Raw genomic sequence first — 21,906 nt, forward strand, 5'->3', positions numbered from 1 at the left:
GGAGCTAAGGAAGAGATCAGCACCACTGAGGTGAAACTTTCTGGGAAGTGTTTTCTGAGAGCTGTGTTCCAGATATGCGAAGGTTGTACCTCGTGCTGTGACTGGACTTGGTAATGTGTAAGAGTCACCCAGCTGGTACTAGTTTTGAAGGCATGAAAGGGTCATGAAGAACAGCTGAGGCTGGGCACTGTGAGAGGCCATGGAAAGCCATTGGTGAAGGTGCAGCCTCAGTTGCAATTGATGGCTCAGAACTGAAGGGGTCATGAAAAGGAATTAAGGCACCATGAAGAGAGTCTAGAAGAGGCTATTGGTGAAGCCTAGATGCATCAGAAGACCCCAGTGTATTGGAGACGCCAGTACCGTGAGATGATCACCAAGAACAACATCAGCAGTGTAGTGTGGATCAACCTGCAGTTAAACTGCACAGAGGGCAGAGCTGGGGAAGTGAAGCCAGCCCTTTGGAGGCTCATGTGTGGATCCCAGACATTGAAACAAGTGTAACATTGAAGCTGCCTTGGAGACCCAAAGATGTTAAAGATGCCAGAGTCACAGACTGTGTGCTGAGGAAAGCTGCTCACAGGGAGTGGAACCAGCTCAGGAGAAAGAAATTGTTGAAGTCAACAAGGATGAAAAAGGAGTTGGAGATCTGAAGACCGTGTGACATCAGACATGGAGACAGCTGGGTTTGAAGTTTGCCCAGCTGGTCGCCTGTCTTAATTTGGGGATTACAGTTAAGTGACTGGATGGATCTTGGAAGAGACTTTGAACTTCTTTTAACATTGTTGACACTGCTATAGACTATGGGGACTTTGGAAGTTCAATTAAATGTACTTTAATGTACTTTATTATGCTATGTTCAGGTATGGCCTCCATAGATTCATGTGTTCAAACAAGCCTGTGGAGGCCAGGGAGTGGAATGTGATGGTTTGCACATGCTTGGCCCAGGGAGTGGCACTATTAGAAGGTGTGGCCTTGTTGGAGGGTGTGTCACCGTGGGGTGGGCTTGGAGACCCTCCTCCTAGCTGCCTGAGGATGCTCAGTCTCTTCCTGGCTTCCTTCGGGTGAAGATGTAGAACTCAGCTCTTCCTGCACCAGGCCTGCCTGGATGTTGGGATGCTCTCGCCTCTGAACCTGTAAGTCAGCCCCAATTAAATGTTGTCCTTTATAAAACTCATGTTGGTCATGGTGTCTGTTCACAGCAATAAGACCCTAACTGCTACAGAAAGAAAGGGGGGGGGGGGACGACAGAGAGAGAGACAGAGAGAGAGAGAGAGAGAGAGAGAGAGAGAGAGAGAGAACAAGAAAAAAGAAAAAAAGAAAATTGCAAGCCAGACTCAAAATCCAGAGCAAATTCATTTTCAAAAGTTACCTCACTTTTTTCTAAGTCTGTAAGTTATTTTTCTTAAAAAATAAAATTAATAGTTTGCAGGCCAGAGACAAAGCTCAGCCATTAAGAGTATGTATTTCTGTTTCAGAGCACCCTGGTTTAGCTCCCCCAAACCCATACGGGGCAGGTAACAGGTACCTGTAACCCAAGCTCCACGGAAGAGCTGGTGCTCTTCTGCACTTCATAGGCAAGTGTACTCACAAGCTCAAACCCACAGATACATACACACATAAACGAACTAAATAAATGACCTTAAATGTTATTTTGACGGGCTGGGGATGTGGCTCAGATGGGAACAGTGCCTGTCTAGCTTGTATGAAGTCTTGGATTTAATACCCAGCCCACAGAGCGTACCCAGCCCTTGGATTTAATCGGCAGCCTAGCCCACAGAAGGCAGGCATACAAAGCTCCCTGTACCCTGGAGATGAAGGCAGGTGTGTCACAAGCTTAAAATCATTCTCCCTACTTCGAGAGTGAGGCCAGTCTGGGTCGCATGAGACCCTGTGTGTGTGTGTGTGTGTGTGTGTGTGTGTGTGTGTGTGTGTGTGTGTGTGTGCTTGAGTGCGTGTGTGTGTGCTTGCTTGAGTGTGTATGTACAGATTAATGCTCATTTACCATTTCTAGAAAAACCCAACCTCATGCAAATGAAATACAAACCTGTGCTTTGATGATTTGCTAAATATATTACATTTTCCTTATTTTTTGGCAAATCTCCATATAGCAATATCTAAAAGAGAAGACAAAAAGAATCATTACTTTGACAGTTTAAAAAAAAAAAAGAAAAAAGAATGTGAAAGAAAACTGACAAGCACACAATATGACTAGCTCTGTCCATGATTAACAAACATCGGAGTTCTCTTGGGAACCCCACACACCATAAATAGCTCATGCTTATAAAGTACTTAAATGTAGGACAGGTTAATGATCATAAAGTAAGACAGAATGATGCATATCCCTGTAAGAAAAATCCACAAGAAGTTATTGACCGCTAATAATACAGGAAGTTCTCCGTCCAGTGGAAGAGACAGGCATATACATAATAATGGTAGTGCGATATAACACGAATAGCATGAACATACTCTATATCTTAAGGATTTTTAAACAGAGAGCTGTTAGGTATATTTTAGGAAATGAGATGAAAGGGTTTCTGAACGTAAGACCAAATGAAAGCCTTGAGTTGGAGTCTTCTGTTGGTCCACTTGTGTGTGGAACAAAACTCAGACTAAGGAGCTAAGGGGACTTCAACAGGGAGAGCAGAAGGGTCTTTGTGAGTTGGAACATCAAGTCAGGCTGTCGTGGGGCTCCGGTTGGACTACAGCACTTGTGCTGTTCCCTCCGGGCTACACCTTATCTTTAAACCGAGGAATGAGGACAGGTTTTCACTGTTCCGTTTTGTAAGTATTAAGTATTCAGTGAGAAGAAAGGAGCTTCAAGGGGATGAACGACTGCTGCTGCTCATCTATTTTCTTCCTTTGAGGCCCCACTTTTATTTAGTTGTTCTTATACTTCATCATTGAGGATTATGCCAAAGTTAGGCAAGGGGTCTACCATGCTGGAAAGGATAGCCTTCTTGGTTGTGAAAGTACTCACAAATACCGTAACGATAACAAAAACCAAAAGGGCATTAATAAGCCCTCTGTAAAGACAGTGTGGCTTCATGATATAAAGTTAGGATGTCAAGGTTACACTAAGATTACACTGCTCTAAGACAACTGCGCAGTGAGTGTGTGCACATGTGACTGATTACTTCTAACGAAGTTTACAAACGACATAAATAAAACAAGTAGCCAATGGTTAGCTGATCTGTGCAGAGTTACTATTGGGATGCCAGCTCATGATCAATCACTCTTAGCAACAAAGTAGAGCTATTTAAGGACCTCTGGGGTACACTTCACAAGAACTACTGATACATGGCAGTGTTTCAGGTAAATGTATGTAAGTTAGGTAAGGTTCTTTAGAGATAATGTCTAGCCTCCAAGCTGAAGAGAACACCCAAACCATTCAAACATATCTTTCAACCAGATATAGTGGTGCATGGCTGAAAGAAATCCCTGACACTTTTAAGAGGCTAAAGCAGGGGGTTGGGGATTTAGCTCAGTGGTAGAGCGCTTGCCTAGGAAGCGCAAGGCCCTGGGTTCAGTCCCCAGCTCCAGAGGAAAAAAAAAAAAAAAAAAAAAAAAGAGGCTAAAGCAGGAGGATTAGGAATTTGACGCTAGCCTGGGCTCCACAGCAAGAGCCAGTTTCTCCCCTCCCCCCCCCCACCTCCTTGGTAGAACACCTGCCTAGTATGCCTTAAGTCCTGCTTAAGTCCTGGTCTGCCATCTAGCAACACACACACACACACACACACACACACACACACACACACACACACACACACACAGACACAGACATACACACATACACACGTGTGCACGTGCGCATCAATATTATATTCAATACATGCAAGGACACTAGAAGTAAACTACCTGGTCCAGCACTGATTTTGTACTTAGGTGAGCTAAGGCATTAAAATAACAAGTTTCTTGAAAGAAAAAAAAATTCAAGATCAGTTAATGGCATAAGTTTCTTGTTCAAAACAAAAATCTAAAGATCAGTTAATGGTAAGGTCAGCTTAAGATTCCACATCTCTACCTTTAAAGAACCACGGCTGTCTACTATTGCTTTTTGGACACAAGCATGATTCGAAAGCTCTGCAGAGAAAGCTGCCTCTTGGGTAATCCTGTTTCTACCAGTGAATTTCTCTCATCTTAAGGAAAGAAAACAAAGCCCACAATGATACAGTGCTCAACAGAGAGCAGGGCAACCAACAGACACACAGACCTCGTTTAATAGTCAGCTCTGCACCACCTAGGAGACTCACTTCTAAACAACAAAGTCACCAACTGTTCACAAACATCTGCAGTGGTGTCCAGATAAACAGTGACCTCAACTAGGGAAGAGAATGGAGAAATACCATTCAAGTGCTACATGAAAAAGAACAAAGGCGGGGGCTGGGGATCTAGCTCAGTGGAAGAGCGCTTGCCTAGGAAGCGCAAGGCCCTGGGTTCGGTCCCCAGCTCCGAAAAAAAGAAAAAAGAAAAAAAAAATTCTACATTTCTAAAGTTCCAAGAATGAATAAGCCCTTCTATCCAAAATAATTCAAATTTCTTCTGTCCTTTCAAGTATAAAGGTTATGTATGGGCTTTACGTTGTTAATATGAAGGGGAAGAAAATATTTTACTTTAAAGATTTGGTTTTAATTATGTGTCTATGGGTGTACGTGCACATACATGTGCAGGTCCTGTTGGAAATGCAGAAAAGGACATCGGATTCCCTGGCGCTGTAGTAACAGGTGCTGGATATGGGTTCTGGAAACTGAGCTCGGATCCCCTGCAAAAGACCTACATGTCCTTAACCACCACCGGCCACCTACAGCCCCGAAAGTTTTCATTTAAAAGACAGAACTTTTAGCCGAGGTAGGGGCTCGGGTGTGGGAAAGGTGGGAAGGAAGGGTGGAGCACATCTTTAACCCCAGTACTCAGGAGGTAGACGCAGCCAGATCTCTCAGTTCATAGCCAGCCTGGTCTGTAGAGTAAGTGCCAGGACAACCAGGGCTACACAGAAAAATCCTGGCTTGAAAAACCAAATAAGGGGTTGGGGATTTAGCTCAGTGGTAGAGCGCTTGCCTAGCAAGTGCAAGGCCCTGGGTTCGGTCCCCAGCTCCGAAAAAAAAAGAAAAAAAAAAAAAAAAAAAAAAGAAAAACCAAATAAATAACAGACAAGACTGACAGATGATGGAGCTTATTAGGGGTGGGGTTCAGTGATTAATACATTTGCCATAGAGTAAAAACTAGAATTTTGATCCCTAGTCCTCACATGCATGCAAAGCAGGCATGGTGGGTGATCTGTCAGTAATCTGAGCTTATGTAGACAGGGAGGGAGCAAGCCAGCTAGTTACACTAGCCAATCCGTGAGCTCTGGGTTCAAGTGAGAGACCTTGCCTCAATACGAAAGGTGAAGAGCGATGAGGAAGACATCTGTTTTTGCCTGCATGTGTGTCTGTACAGCACGAGCTTGCCTGGGACCTGCACAAATCAGAAAAGGGCATCAGATCCCTAGGAATTATAGCTACAGATGGTTGTAAGCCATTATGTGGCTCCTGAGAATCAAACCTGGGTCCCTCTGGAAAAGCAGCCTAAGTCATCTCTCCAGTCCCAGTTACTGTTATCTTATTAACAAGTATATAACTAATTACATGGTTGTAGTGTTTTCAAAATTCAAAAAGCTAAGAAGGCAGGCACAGTAGCTTACTTATACTTGTAATCCCAACATTTGGGAAGTTGTGTCAAAGGACTGTGTGAATGGAAGGCCACCCTGGGCTTCTACAATGAGTTCCAGGGCAGTTGATCTGTAGGGTGAGGGTGGGGAATTGTTTTAAAGGGTTAAGAATTTATAAACTATCTACAGATAAAAACTGTAGATGGGGGCTGGAGAGATGGCTCAGTGGTTAAGAGCACTGACTGCTGTTCCAGAGGTCTGGAGTTCGAGTCCCAGCATGGTGGCTCGAAACCATCTGTAATGAGATCTGATGCCGTCTCCTGGTGTACTTATATATAATAAATAAATAAATAAATCTTAAAAACAAAACTGTAGCTTGCGGTACAACTGCCAGTGCCCTTGAATCACTGATTCTCTCTGGGGCCAATCTCTTGGCTATTCACTCCTCTACCTTGAGCCCAACCGCAGGCTTCATTCATCATGGCTGCTTTGCACCACAGCATGTCCTACTCCGAGTCCTAGGAGAGGCACAAGGACACCTTGTACAGACTGACTGCAGTCACGATCCCATGGCCTGTTTTCAGCCCTGACTGGAGTACCCAGAGTTTCCAACAGAGATGTTCGGAATCATCACATTACACCTTTGTTTTGCATTAGTAAAACGATGTCTCCTTTTGAACATAACAGAAATCTTAAAATAAACACAAACAACATATTAAATGTAGCGGAGACTTTTAAAGACATCACTGTGTGAACCTTCTAGTTCCATTCACTTTAGTAACTTTATTCACGAACCATTTTCAATACAAGAAACAGGAAAATATGTTTTTAAATTTTATATAATCATTCAAGTAACTTTAGATTCTTCCACTTTTTTCAAAACTTATCTAAGGCCAGTGAGATGACTCAGTGTATAAAGACCCCCGCTGCCAAGCCTCATGACCTAAGTCGGATCCCTAGGGCCCACATGGCCGAATATCAACTCCTGAAAGCTGTCTTCTGACCTACACACACACACACACACTAAAAAATGGTCCATTTAAAGTCTCTTTAGAGAAAGGAAATAGTTTTTTTCAGTTAATTAATTAGATGCAGACAAATCAAATACTCCTAAAAATTAATTTCTGGTTAGTTTTTAATTTGTTCATGCAAACTACTTGAAGGCTGGCGTGTTCTGTCTCTCTGCTTCTGTTTCTCTGCTTCTGTCTCTCTGTCTCTGTCTCTCTGTCTCTGTTTCCCTCTCTCCTTCCCTCCCCACTGACTTATGTTTGGGGTGTTTGTTCTCCAGTTGGTGACACTGTTTTTATTTTTGGGGGATAGGTGGAACCTTCAGGAAGTGGGTCCTGCAGGCAGAAGTAGGTTACTAGAGCCCCTAGTTCTGGCTTTGTTCTACACTTCCTGGTCCATTACCATGTGAGCACAATCCTGTTGCCACCAACTGAGCTGTTCTGCCAAGCTTTTCTGCTGTGAGGGACTAAAATCTCTAAGAGTAGGAGGCAAAATAAACCATTTCTCCCTGTCATGTGTTTCTGTCAGTGACACAGAGGAACTTCAAAGTTTAAAGGTATGTTCTTCATTTATCTCAGCAAAGCCCACTATGTTTTGCATGAAAAAGTTGAAATACAATACATAGTTAGGAAGAAACACTTCATTGTTCTCAAATATAAATATTGTTGAAAGAGTAACTCAACCCAAAATATGCCCTTTTGGCATAAGAATGATTTTGAGTGAAAACAGCTAAGAAATAGCAGGCACAAGAAAAGTTCTCTGCCCTCAGTCTTGAGCCTAGAGTCGGAGTATAACTTCCTCTAGCGAGGACATAAACTTCCCATTTTCAAAGCAGTCCTTCTTCCAGCAGCAAGACCTGAGCTGCCAGTGTGGGTCTCTGTGACCTCCCTGAGGTGTGTCGCACTCATTCCCCACACTTGCTATCCCATACAGTAGCTTCCTTTACACAGTCACTGCATAATTCTACACCCCTGACCAGTGCTTCTCACTTCTTCCTAGTTCCTTTCTGCCATGTAAAACATTAACATCAATAAAATGGGCCCTTTCTCTACACAATCTGAAGAGGTTGCCCTTCATAACATGACCGTCACTCAGAACATAGGCTGCAAAGTATCAGACACAGAGTAAGACTTATATTTGAATCCCAGGCCACCATCTTAGACAAGAAATGTACACCTATCTCATTAACTGTAAAGTATGATAAATAATTGTTCCTCACAGGACTGCCGTGGCATAAATGAGACTACATAAACTACTTCATATATACCTGGTACACCTGAACAGCGATCTGATAAAAATCAGTGCCAGGGGTGATGGCATACAAGGTGTGCGTGTGTGCATGTGTGCGTGTGTGCGTGTGTGTGTGTGTGTGTGTGTGTGTGTGTGTGTTCAACAGTTAAATTATTTTTGTATCTAATACACTTCTTATTCAAAACTGTCATCAAGTAAAAGAAATAGTTAACTAGCCCATATCCCTCCAATTACACCGAAATGCAGCTACAAGGACATTCACTAAGACTGCTTGCACAATTTAAACTCTGTGCTTACAATCATTTGAAATGAATTCTTTAATTTGTTTTTAGGTCCATCAAACAATCATGTGCCATTTAACACTCTAGCCAACCATGGACAGCACATATGATTGGCAAAATAACCCCACAGGTTTCAAAGAAGCTGAAAACTTTCCACGCCCTGTACGATAGCCATCTTGTCTGAGTAAGCGCTGATGTAAACTAACATACCCCAGTGCTGATCTCACAAAACAACTGCTCATGCGACTGCACGGTATTTTATAGTAATAAAAGATTTACTGGATTTATGCTAATTATTTTAGAAAATCCCTACATATTAAAAATATGCTCACACACTGAATGTATGCCTTTAAAAGGTCATCCTGACTGGTCATCCTGACTGGAGCAACCACATCTCCTCCTATCTACTTAATGAAATCACCCAAGGACGTGTTCTAGACATGTCCCTGTAAAGAAACAGAATTTCCACCTACTAAGGAATTTCTAGTATAATATGTGCAAAACATGTGGTCTTTTTCTGAGTCCAATTTGAAATGTTTCATTAAATAAATAATAAATTTACTAAATTACTAATTAGTAAAATTATACTTTGTAACAAGGTTAAATTAGTAAACATAATTATTTTATAAATGATCAGAATGCACAATTACCATGTGAAATAAGTAGAAACTTACATATCACAAAACTCATGCAATCAGCATGCATGTCTTTCAATGCTGTCCTTTCTTCAGAAAGGTTCATTTCGTCTCACCACCTATTACCTACTATTCTCTTAACTAAAAAATGTAACATATTATCTCATTTGGTCTTTGCATTTATTTTTTTATTGTTGTGTCCAAGTATCTGCCAGGAGCAGTTTAAGAAGGCTTTATTTTAGCCAGGCCTGGTGGGTACTCCTTTAGACCCAGCACTCAGGAGGCAGACACAGGTGGACCTCTGAGTTCCAGGACAGCCAGGGCTACACAGAGAAATCCTGAGAGCACAGATTTATTTTGCTTGGGAAACAGATAAATGTTGCTGCTCACTATGCTCCTTCCTCTCTTTTCTCTTTATTGAGGGCAGGGCCCCACCCTAACAGATGAGGACACATTCAGTTAACCCTTTCTGAAAACATCTCACAGGCATACCCAGAAGCACATCTCCTAGGTGATTCTAAATCCAGTCAAGTTGCCAGTAGATCCACCATTAAAGTCTTCAAACGAGAATGCCAGATGTGTTCCATTCCCAACTGTGGTTGAGAAGTTGAATTACTTCAGTGTGACAAAGGCTACACCCAGGCTTCTCACTCCAAGATCCTAATGCCTTAACAAGTATTCTTCACCAACGTTCACATCTGAGGCCTGCAGATACACTTCAGTTGGTAGAGTGCTGGCCTAGCATGTTTGAAGCTCTGCATGTGATCCTAAGCACCACATGAATCCTGGCACCCTTCCAAAGGGGGGATCCAAAGTTCAAGGTCACCTTACACAATGAGTTTGAAGACAGCCTAAGCTAAATAAGAGCCTACCCTAATTAAACAAAATGTTTTGTTTTCAAGAAACTTTTTTCACTCTGAATATTAACTATAAGGATATATGTAAGAAATCCATCATCATCATCATCATCATCATCATCATAATAATAATAATAATAATCTAACAAAAAATGTTCCTTAGAAAGGTAACAAAGCCTTCTTTCTATAGGTGCACAGAGAAGTGACATTCACCATGATCCATAAAACTCAGAGTCGTCTACTAATACAAAGAACAGCTCCAACCTCGCTTAAAACAAAACAAAACAAAACAAAACAAAACAAAAAACAAACACCTCTGGGATTCAGCTGCATTGTTCCTTATTTCCAAAGTTATTTGTTTATGTGTTTATTTTAGTCTTTAACTCATTACACAGTTACTGTTTTTCTTATTAACCAACTTCTTTCTATGCTGAATGACAGACACCATTTTATCAATGTACAACACTGGTCCCTAGCCTAGCACATGACTGGAACTTAATATAACTCTTCTAGATGTGAACTCATTTATCTCCTATCCTAGAATTCCTGTAGACATGGCAGCAAGGCTACCAGCCTGCGAACCCCCTCTTACATGTACACAGAGACACTCAAACACCTTCATAACACTTCTGTCTGACTTGTCTTTAGTACCACGGGAGAAACAAAGTAAACTTGGTGCACTGCAGTTTTAAAAATTCCAAAACCACAGGCTTTTAAACCCTCAGACAAAGGTTTCTCTGTTTCTTGGCAGTCCCAGAATTCTTCTTCACTGTCTTGCTTTACCCGTTTTATCATATTCCTGGAGGTTCAACAGTCTCAGTAAGGTGAACCTCCTTAGATAAACACAACCATCTTAGCAAAGCATCCCAAAGCCCCCATTCCTTAAAAGTAAAATTTAACACAGGGTCACGGAACCTCTAGAATGGGATTCCCTGTGAGGTATTGCCCTTTTTTGTTCAAAAGGAAGGTCATTATCCTTTTACTGACTACATCTTGGAGAGGAGACAGCATACACATTACGACATACTATTTTCACGAAAATGATGTCACTGAGGCACAAGGTAAGGACACGGTGATGGCAGAGAGGGAGCAGCACAAGTCTGAACAGAGGATTTATACAGAGGATTAGTTTTAAATACACTATAGATTATCTTTATGATGCAAAAAGGAGCAGTTGGTGTGGACCGAAACCAGAGAATGGTATAGCAGAGCGGAGGCTGGCCTTCGACACAGCCTGAAGTCTTCGCAGCAATTCTGGTGTCGCGTTCCCTCTGGTATCGACTAAGAACCACTTTGCCTCCCTGCTATGTAACTATGTGAGCTGTCTTGAAGTGAGGGTTCAAAGCAACTTGTAATAAGCAGAAGCACATTTGAAACACCCCAGAAGGAAGTTACCGTAAAGAGTTCCTTTCCTTCTATTTAGAAGGGCTGGTAAACCACCATCCAAGAAAGTCAGCTATCGGGTGTTTTCTCTAATTGCTTCTTTGCGCTTTTTTTTTTTTTTAGATTTTATTTATTTCATGTATGTGCATACACTGTCACTGTCTTCAGACACATCAGAAAGGGACATCGGATCCCATTACAGATGGTTGTGAGCCACCATGTGGTTGCTGGGATTTGAACTCAGGACCTCTAGAGGAGCAGGCAGTGCTCTTAACCGCTGAGCCATCTCTCCAGCCCTTCTTTGCGCTTTTACAGCAGGAATACCCCAAGAACAGCGAACTCACTTCAATTATCACCTGTAAACACGTCTTAAAATGCAGCTCCCAAACCGGACTGCCATGAAGACTACACAAAGGAACTGCCTGGACCTGTTCAATGTCTATAAAAAGCTAAGAATAATGCCTACCTTGTAAGAATGACTGACAAGACCGGTATACAGCAGCATTCAGCAAAGGTTTGTTACCAACCAAAAAGTTGTATTTGCTAGTGGGTTTATTTTTGTTGTTGTTGTTGTTTTAAAGACCTTATTTCTAACTTAATTGTGTGCACAGGTGCGTTGCCACGTGCAAATGAGTGTTTGAGAAGGCCAGAGGCGCTGGATCCCTCTGGAACCGGAGTCACAGGTGGTTGTGAGCCGCCTGACACAGAAGCCAGCTGGGTCACCTGAAGGGCAGTACCTGCCCTTCTGCCCTGAGGTAACCACTTCTCCAGCCCCCATATTAGCTGTTCTTAAGACAGACCTGGAAGGGTTCTCTTCGTTCTCATCACATGTATTCTTTCACTACACTGACCAGCATCTATACCTGGATTGTCCTGATGACTCCGCACGGGTCCTTTTTCAGAGCCCTTGTACAGAGAAACTTTTCTAACCATCTACCTTCCACGCACGAGGCTAAGCAAGGTCACATCGCAGTCAATGTGAACGGTCTTGTTACTGCCTGTCTCCCCACTCCATAGTTCTTCGCCCACTAGACACCAGCACAGCACCTGAAACAGAGTGCTGGTCTAGGACACCCAAGTTCCAAGAACCCTTATGGGAAGACATTACTTAGCGTTACATTCTCTACCTATTACTATCAACCACTATGTTAAGAAACTGTCACATGAACATTCAGAAGGAATTAACTTCTAATTCCATTAAGAAGTGCCAATTCCCAAGTTCCCTCAGCTCTTGGAAGAAATCTAAAGTTTCGCAATAAACTACTTACAGACTTAAGGAAATTGTGTGCAGGTAAGCAGTAAGGAAATGTGGCTTTCTCAAATGTTTCAATGTTTGATTGCATCTGTTCTATAAAATAGACAAATGAGGCGTTAAAAGATTACACAGGCCCCACCCAATACCACATGGTACTGGTGGGTGAGAGGACACCCAGAGGACCCCTGCCTGTGTGGGTAGAGTGGAGGACACCACCAAGATAAGCAAGCCGGAGAGATGGGAAAGAAAAAAACAGTATGTGCACATGAGGAGAGGTGGATCTGGAGACGCTGGGGTACTTAGGAACAGCCTGATAGGAGTAGCCTGGATAGCTACTTGCGACCACGGGGAGGTCCTGGCCAGAATGCTGTCACGGGCCATGTCCGTGTCCATGACTCTGCAGCATTCGGTGTCTGTGTCATTATCTATGGCCCATGTTACCACCAAAGACCTTTCAGATGTGCCTGGTCTAGGCTGCTGCCTACCGCCATGTTGATGCCCAAGGACTGCCCGGAGCTAGCCACACTCCTTACCAGCTGTAGCACTCAGGAGAGCATGGCACTGGACAGTGCAGGAAAGCTGGCCCTGAGGACAATAAGACCAGGAGAGTTGGCGTTGCCGCTTGTTGGCTATAGCATTCATATCTCGCCTGGGCAGCACAGTAGAGCAGAGCTGGCCCTGGTGATGTGGGTACAGGAGAACTGGCAGGTTGACCAATTCGGCTACCACTCAGGCCCAGATCCAGGGCTCTGAGTTGGCCCACACCAACATCTACCTCATCTATGAGCTGCTGGTGTGTGTGAAAGGGCCTGTCCAGCAGATCCTAATCTACAGGATCTCCATGACATAGGGCAACGACAGGATACTGGAGAAGAAGTCCAGTGAGGACCCAATATTGAAAGCATAGCAGAAGCCAGAGGCCTCGAACTAAACCAATGACTCACTGCGAAGAGCATTTGCAAGTAAAGCTGTTTGAGCTGAAGGGTGTGCTTTGAGACACCTCGGCTTCCACAGAGATCTGGTTGTGTTGCTGTTTGTTCCTTTTTTTGTTCTCTTTGGCAGAGTGTGGATACAGAAGGACGGGAAGATGAGTAGGACTGGAGTGCAAGATGTGAAACTCAGAAAGAATCGATAAAAATGTAAAACGACAACAACAGAACTACAGGGGCAGAGGGTCTGCAAGAACTGGGGGAGGAAAAAGAATATGGTCACAATACAGAATATTCTCAAGGAATAAATAAAAACATTGCTTTACAAAAGACTTCAGAAGTGAAACATTAAAGACCAAGTTTGTTTTATGTTTACAAAAGATATAGAAACAAAATATTAATCATATTTTTTGAAAACTGTCTTGTAAATTGCTAGATTTAAGTTGTGTCAGGCTAGAACTACACCTGGGAAACAATTTCCTGAATCAAAGGTTTTGCTTATTCTGCCTAAGCAAAGGCACACCCAAGTCCACCCAGCTCTGTGGCTCCCAGCTTGGCTCCCAGCTAGACGAAGCAAGCACCTTAGGGTTTTAAAGAGTCACAAGGATGATAAATAAGAGGAGCTAACTGAGCACATAAACAATTAACCTTTTTTAAAGATCACAGATAGTAGATTCCAGTGAATAGCAGGCAGAATGTGGAAAGAATTCAGACCTGATACAAGGGTCAGACTGGATAACCTGAGTCCCCTCTAAGTAAACATATTTCATCCAAGGAATTTAGCTGCCTTCAGCAAGATTCAGATGCAAACTTGACTCAGGAAGAGTTTAGGATGCTCGATAAGACAGTGCCAAAGAAAGGACAAACCACTTTATTGGCCATGGGGTAGAAAGTCTTTGTTTCTGAGAATCTGAAAGGAGCTTCTGTACAAAGTACAAGCCCTGGAAGTCAAGAGTCTGCACACTGTACATCAACAGCAGCACCTCAGACGTAAACACTATCTTAACCCCAGCATTTTCAAACTGTCCTGTAACATAAGCAGGTACACTGAAAATTTTAAACGTATTTTACATAAAGGATCTCAGCCAAGGAGCGGTGGTGCAGGCCTCTATAATCCTGGAGATTCAGGCAGTGTCCCAAATTTAAATCTGTAAACAATTGATAACCCAAGAGTCTTGTATCTTATCAATGCTAGGATTTGGGTCAGTGGGGATTAGCAGTCAAAGCTAATGGGAAATATATTTTAAAGTAAATTCTAATTGTTAATAACAAATTGAAGCACTGCAATGGTGGCAAAAGTATTCACCAGGTACTGAGGAGAGGCACACTGCAGCACTAAACCGTCTCCAAATACGGTTTAACCTATAACCAACTTTTATTGGATTTCACTGCAACGAGAAGAGAAATACTTGAGAACAGGAATTAACTTTGGGGAGTGGGCGTGAGTGGTGAATGCACACATGTGTGTATGCCCATGCATACTCCCTGGAGGCTAGAGAACCTCTCCTGTCCTGCTCTATCACTCTCCACCTTTTCCCCTAAGAAAGGGTTTCTACTAAAACTGGATCTAAGGTGGCAGCGAGCAAGCTACAATGATCCTCCTGTCTCCATCCACCACAATGGTGGGGCTGCAGGCACACACAGCCATGCTTGGCTTTTAATGTGGTTGCTAGGAATTTGAACTCAGGTCTTCATGCTTAGTAATAAACATTCTTAACCACTAAGCCATCTCTCTATACCTACATCTGTCTGTCTACCTATCATCTACTTACCTACTGATATATCTGTCTGTCTGTCTATCTATCTATCATCTACTTATCTATCTATCTATCTATCTATCTATCTATCTATCATCTACTTAACTACTGATATATCTGTTTGTGTATGGGCATGGGTACTTGAGCTTGTACTTGTGAAGGTTAGAAGACAACTTTTGAGACTAGCTCTTTCCTACTATGTGGGTTCAGGGGATCAAACTCAGGTCATCAGACTTGGTGACAGGTACCCTTGACCACCCCATTCACATCAACTTTTAACAACTTTTAAAAAATGCTAAAAGGGCTGCGGTGGTGATTCACTAGGTAGAAGAACTTGCTCTGCAAAGCATCAGGACCTGATTTTGAACCACGAGCGCCCATGTCTAAGAAATGCGGAGCATGTCTGGAACATGCCTGGAATTTCAGAATTTAGAGATAGATGGGCAAATCCCAAGAGTGTGCTGGCTAGGCTGGCCTGAATATTCACGTGCATGCACACACACCACACACACACACACACACACACACACACACACACACACACCACTCAAAATACATACACTCAGAATGTTAAAGGCAGGTGTGGTGGCTTACTGTTGTAATCCTACGACCTGGGATGCTGAAGCAGGAGGGCTCACCTAAGTTCAAGTGAATTTAAGACAACCTGAGCTACTGAGTGAGAACATTTTTTTTTTGTCATGACTACTACAGTCTATGTGAATATTCATCTAGAATCTTTGATTAGAGATGTGATAAACCCAGCTTTACCTCAACTAACCATGGTAGCAACACAGTTGCTGTCATTTATTGGGGGGGTGGGTTATCCCAGTCACCCCTCTGCCAGCATTAAACACTTTCTGCTCAGCTCCCTACAAGTTTGCTTTTGACTCAGGCTCAAGAGCACACATCGTCTCTTATTCTGGGTCTCCAGGCAGCCCAATCCAAGTCTCTTTGTATAAAAGCAAAACCAAAGGCCAGTGTCTTCATCCTGTCATGTATAAACTCTCAATATAAAGGTGACCTCTTCCTCACATCTATGATGTAGGGGCAACCAGGGCTATCAGCCTGAGCTAGTCAACTAATACCAAGAAGGGTCGGTACAATTTTATTTACACGGATTTTATATTTGCCATATTTTAAAAATATTTTTCATTTAAGGCTCAAAATTATTGTTTGATTTTACAAAGAAGCTATCTAGAAATAATCTTAAAGTCAGTTGTGATCTGACCATATAAAAATATGAATAAAAGTTTGAAACTAAAAAAAAAAAATGTCACACCTAAGATATGAGGTCCAGTTTGAAGGGTCTGCTTGCTCATTTTGTGGGTTTTGGTACACTATCAGCTATCAAGAGACAGTTATTCAGAATCAATTAAGAATTAAAGGAGGGCAAGCAAGTCGGCTCAGCAGTTAACAGCACTTTCAAGGACTCAGGTTAGATTCCTAGCACACACGTGGTAGCTTGCAACCATCTGTGATTCCAGTCCCAGGGGATCCAATGCCTTCTTTTGGCCTCTGGAAGCAGGCTCGTGGTACATATACATACATACATTCAAAACACTCACACACACATACAAATGATAAGATAAATGTTTAAAAAATTAAGAGAGAGTACCAAAACATGAGCAAGAAGCCAGTTATTAAAAAAACAAAAAAACAAAAACCAAAAAACCAGACATCTAATTATGTGTTCTGCTTAAGGAATACACGAGGTAAATTCGCAAACTCATAAATCAAGAAAATAAAAAATAAAGGTAGTATAGAAGACTATTTAAGGTAACCAGAACAAAGGACAGCAGCCTCCTCTTATATATCAAAGAAAGCAAAAACGAAAATGTCTTAGTATGTAAAACTAAGTATTTACTTAGCATGTAAATAACTAGGAAGTAACAACATACTGAGTATTTAGAAGTCATTTTAAAGGACGGAACAGTGGTCCCAAACTCTACGTCCACATCCTAATCCATCGAAGCTGTGCACATCCCCTTATTTTGAAAATATCTAAGTAATAAAACCCAGCTCACTCTCAATTTCACAGTCTTCTGGGCTGGCAAGATGGCTGGGCAGGTAAAGGCGCTTACTGCCAAGCCTGACGGCCTAAATTCAATCCCTTGGACTAACATGATGGAAAGCAAGAAGTGACTCCTGACTGTTGCCTTCTCCTCGGCCTACACACACACACACACACACACACACACACACACACACACACACACCGTGGAACACATGCACCTACATAAGTAAATGCATGTTTTGTTTTGTTCTGAACTAGTCTTGAGGGTGTAATGAAGGATTTGAGACCGAAATCACCCTAGATTATCCAAGTGGGCTTACAGGTTACAATCCAATGGCAAATGTCTCACGACCCAAAGGGAGATGGAGACCTGAGGCAGAAAAGGGGAAATGGCACTGACTATGAGGCAGATACAGATGGGCTTCTGGTCAGAGAAAGTGGCTGGCATCCAGAAAACGAAAAAGACAAAATCCTAGAGGGAATGCAATCCAGCCTAAATCCTGATTTCAGACTTCTGGCCTCCACGCTGTGAGGATAAACTGATCTGTTTAAGCCATTAAGCCTGGGGTGATCTGTGTGTTAGCCTCACAAAATGGGATTTTCACAATGCTAAGGAGACTTTTTTTAAGATTAAAAATAAATGTGAAATATATATATATATATATATATATATATATATATATATATATATATATACTGTAGGGCATATTTGCATATGAGGACAGGTACCTGTGGGGGTCAGAGGTGTCAGACCTTACCCTGGAGCCAGAGTTACAGGTAACTGAGAAACAGCCAATGTGGGATCTGGGAACCAAATCCAGGTCCACTGTAAGAGCAGACTGCCCTCTTAACTACTGACATGTCTTCAGTCCCTAGTCCTTCTAGTTCCCTTTCAATGGATGTCAAGTTAGTGAAATCAGCAAACCTACGAAGGTCCCATTCCTTACCCTAAAGGTAGGGGGACATACTGCTCACATTAAGTAGTAATAAGAGAACAGAAAGGCTCTACATTGGTGTGGGCAGATGGCAGATGTAGGGAAAACACTTGTTACAGGAGCATAAAGACCCAAATTCAGGGCCTCAGAACCCCTAGAGGCCAGACAGGCATCTCTCTGAAACTTGGTGCTCCTACAGTGAGCTGGGAAGCAGATACAGGAGAGACTCTGGAGACTCAAAGGCCAACTAACCCAAGGTTGTCCTCTGACCTCTATGTACATGCATGGCACATGTGCCCCCCACAATCATGAATATGAACACGTATGTACATGCAGTACGTGCACACATATACACACAAAGATTTTTTTTAACTTGAAAGGATACACATACACGAATTATTCAGAGTTTTAGCAATGAATATTATCTCAAAAATGAAAACAGTAAAGAACCTGCATTTGCATAGAATCCATTGCAAAGTCCACTCAAGCTGCTTTTGTACAGCAAAAGAGGCCCTTGCTCTTATGGTCTCCTCAAGTGGAACTGGTTGACAAGAGTTTGGACAGAGCTGCCTAGAGACTGTTCTACACTGTACGAATTTTCTAAAACCATTACACATAAGATTATCTGTATGACTAGTGAACCAAGCTGGAAGAAAAGCTTCCGTCTCAAAACTCTTGTGACCAGTGCACAGCTAATTATTTTGAATTTATTTTGATCCATTATTATTGTCTAGCCACATTTCTTCCTCATGTGTAAATTGCTCAGTACCATCATGAATCCCTTTTAAATTTCATACAACTAAGAGTTTAATCCAGACATGGCAGCGCATGCCTTTAGTCCTGACACTCGGGAGGCAGAGGCAGGCAGATCTCTTGTCAGCTTGAGGCCCGTGAGGTCTACATAAAGAGTTCCAGACTACCAAGACTCCAAGGGGAGATCCTCCTTGGTTTGTTTGTTTTTTCTTTAAAGCTCGATATGTGAAAGAGTAAAGGAGCTCTTTTTTTTTTTTTCTCTTTCTCATAATCTTAGTTTTAAGGCTTCACAAGCCCTAAAAGTCACTTCTGAAGCAGCTGCTGAAGCCCTGGGGTATGCTCCTTCTGTGAGGTTTGCACTTGACCCCCCCCCCTCCTCAAGTGCATGTCCTCTCTCCCAATCAATAAACTCACTAACTTCTCTTCACTGTGACTCATCCCGATTTTCTCCACAGCAAGAATATGGGCTGCACCTGAGTCCCTGAGGCTCTAAGGGGTACTTGTCATGTGCAAGGTCAGCAACTTTAAGTTGTGCTCCCAGCTGTTCTGTCCCTTCTGCTAGTGAAATTAAATACTCACCCACGATTAAACCATACATTCACTTGACAAGCTTAGTAAAGTTAGAGTGAGGGAAGAAACCGTCAGCCTGGAGTTCCTGAAAATTCTGAATGAAATCCTATTCTAAAAGTCAATTATTCAGAAACCTTGATGCGAAACAGTGGTTTTTTTCCTGTTTCCTAGGAAAACACTTAGAAAAGACAGTGATTCAGAGAGGTCCTAATTCTCCACCTCAAACATAATCTCCAACTGGAGCAAAACTCAGTAAGGGATCCATCCAGTCCCCAAAGCATCCCCCAACGCAGAATGAAAAGAGCTGAGAAATGGGGGAGAAAGTCATAGATACATCAAGGAGAACCCAAACAGAGCTCTCCTTTGAAACTGAGAACCAAGAAGGAAGTACAACAGTTTTTATGAGACGTCATATAACTAATTTACATTAGGAGAGCTTTCTACTCTTCATTGTTTTCCGAGTTCAATCTCCACAGAGGGGAAAAAAGAAAGAAAGAGAGAAAGAAAGAGAGAAAGAGAGAAAGAGAGAAAGAGAGAAAGAGAGAAAGAGAAAGAGAGAAAGAGAGAAAGAAAGAAAGAAAGAAAGAAAGAGAGAAAGAGAGAAAGAGAGAAAGAAACAGTAGCAGGAAGAAAGCAATCTGACAAGAGATCAGCCCACATTGAAGCCCAGTCCAAGCAGAAGAGAACTGTATCCACAGTGAGGCTCCTATTGTAACCAATGTATTCATTTCCTCGCTAGGCTCTCGCTTTCACCCGGGAGGAACCCAAGGCAGGAGTCGTCCTTCACAGCTGTCACTTCGGTCAGCGCCTAGAGCTTTTGCTAATCTAAAAGACCTCGGAAGTGCAAAAGAATCCAGTCCCAGCATCACCACCTCGGACTCAGTGCCCTACTTTGGCAGGCACCGAGACAGACAGTTAACAGCCGGCCCGGGCGGGGGTGGGGCGGACCCGGGAACACACTCAGCCTCAGCAGGACGTTCCAGAAGGAACCCCGAAGTGAGAACCAGAAACTTCCCCCGCGGCGGGAGGCCGGGTGCTGCGGCACGTGCTCGCCCTGCTGCAAGTAGCGCCGCCCGGGCCGCGGGGCCCGCGCGCACCGCGCAGCCGCGCCTCACCTGGACCCCGGTGTAGTTCTCGAAGAAGAAGAGCACCATGTTCTGGTAGACGCAGTAAAGCCGGTCGTCCACGCGCTGGTACAGACGGGCGGGCAGCAGCGCGGACAGCACCCGCCACAGCGTCCAGGCCAGCATGTAGGTGGGCGCCGAGCCCAGCAACAGGACGCTCGGGAGCAGGTAGCGCATAGAGTACGTGTGGAGCACCAGGGACAGCAGCATCCTCTCAGCTCGCCAGCCGCGACTCTCCTGCGTTGCCCGCGCGGCCGCCAGGACCTCAGCCACCGCCGGCCGCCCGCCAATCACCGCGCAGGGCCGGCCGCGCCGCCGCCCTCCGCCCTGGCTCCGCCCCCCGCATGGGCCGCGGGGCCCGGGACCCGGCGGGGACTGTGACCGCCCCTGCTCGCCGCCTCGGAAAGGGCACGCCTCGGCTTGCCGGGCGCGCTCGCCTCTGGGTGCTCCTTTTGCTCCGCGCGACCCGCGCCTGTCAGCGGGGAGGCGGGGTAAGGCAGGACTCCCAGGTAATAAGGAGCCTCCTGATTGGTCGACTTATGGGCGTAACATGTGCTCTGATTGGTCCGGTCCCTGTTCTCGTCACGACGCATGCTCGACTGCGGATGCTGGCTGTATAGGAGCCCGGGAAGATGTGATGTGGTGGGTTTTTGTCCTGTGCTGGCGTTCGAGAGCAGCGTGGGGACACGAGGATGCTCCCTGCAAGACACGCGGGAGCCGACTAGGTCGTGGAGCGCAGGTTACCGACAGCTGCAGTGTCTTCGCGTGCCGGAGGGCCACCCGTATCCCCACGTGCATAGGAAGCGCTCCTTCCTCCTGGCTGTTGCAGAATGTGGCTGGGTCCGCCTCCCATACCCTTGGTTGACCTTTCACAGGACTGTCACCTCCTTTTATTAGATCCTTCAAAGTTTTAACTTTTGCCTTTTAATAACCTTTTGTCCTTTGACTTGTTTCTGCTGTGCTTTTCCCTAATAGCTTACGTTCTTTTTTTCAGTGTGTAGGAAAGTATTTTTCTGTACATGTAGAATCCATAAGTTCTTTTCCCTTCAGAAAAAACTAGAAAGGTTAAGTAACAGCAAAAACGTATCCAGAGGCCCAGATCCTTTTACCGCCCTAACTAGTGGAGACCAGATAATCCTATACTAGAAGGTATAGAAGGAAGAGCAGGTCAGTGTGCATGCTCGGATCTGTTCGTTTTGAATGCGTGTGCTGTGTGAATATGTTGGTTTCTATAAGTGACCCTGAGGTCACTTTTTAGACCACTTTCTAGAGCACTGACTCATCCCTCTACCATGTCTCTCTGCTTCCTTGCTTTGGACTCCCCGTCATCTCTTGCCCCATTTTTTTTTTTTTACCCCATCGCCTCTGAGGTGCACTTCTTAAGGCATACAGATGACTCCTGTCATAAGCACCCTATGTCAGACGGACGTGCTTACCTGTTTTCACAATGTTGGAATGTATTGAATTAAATAAATTTCACAAAGTACAATGGCTTGGCTGGCACCAA

The 21,906-nt window shown here is 43.7% G+C and overlaps 1 protein-coding gene across 2 annotated transcripts in view; it reads right to left on the reverse strand.

Annotated features, from left to right (window-relative positions):
• Positions 1-20,876, reverse strand: part of Agpat5 (1-acylglycerol-3-phosphate O-acyltransferase 5) — a 46,262-nt gene extending 25,386 nt beyond the window's left edge. For both annotated transcript variants that reach the window (NM_001134744.2, NM_001399425.1), the window contains exons 1-2: positions 20,391-20,876; positions 2,045-2,114 (exon numbers count right to left, since the gene is read on the reverse strand). In NM_001134744.2, the coding sequence (NP_001128216.1) occupies positions 2,045-2,114; positions 20,391-20,609 (289 nt within the window). In that variant the 5' untranslated portion in view covers positions 20,610-20,876. The remainder of the gene's footprint in view (positions 1-2,044; positions 2,115-20,390) is intronic.
• Positions 20,877-21,906: the final 1,030 nt, after the last annotated feature.

Source organism: Rattus norvegicus, chromosome 16 (genome assembly GCF_036323735.1).
Source record: "Rattus norvegicus strain BN/NHsdMcwi chromosome 16, GRCr8, whole genome shotgun sequence".
Classification (NCBI taxonomy): domain Eukaryota; kingdom Metazoa; phylum Chordata; class Mammalia; order Rodentia; family Muridae; genus Rattus; species Rattus norvegicus.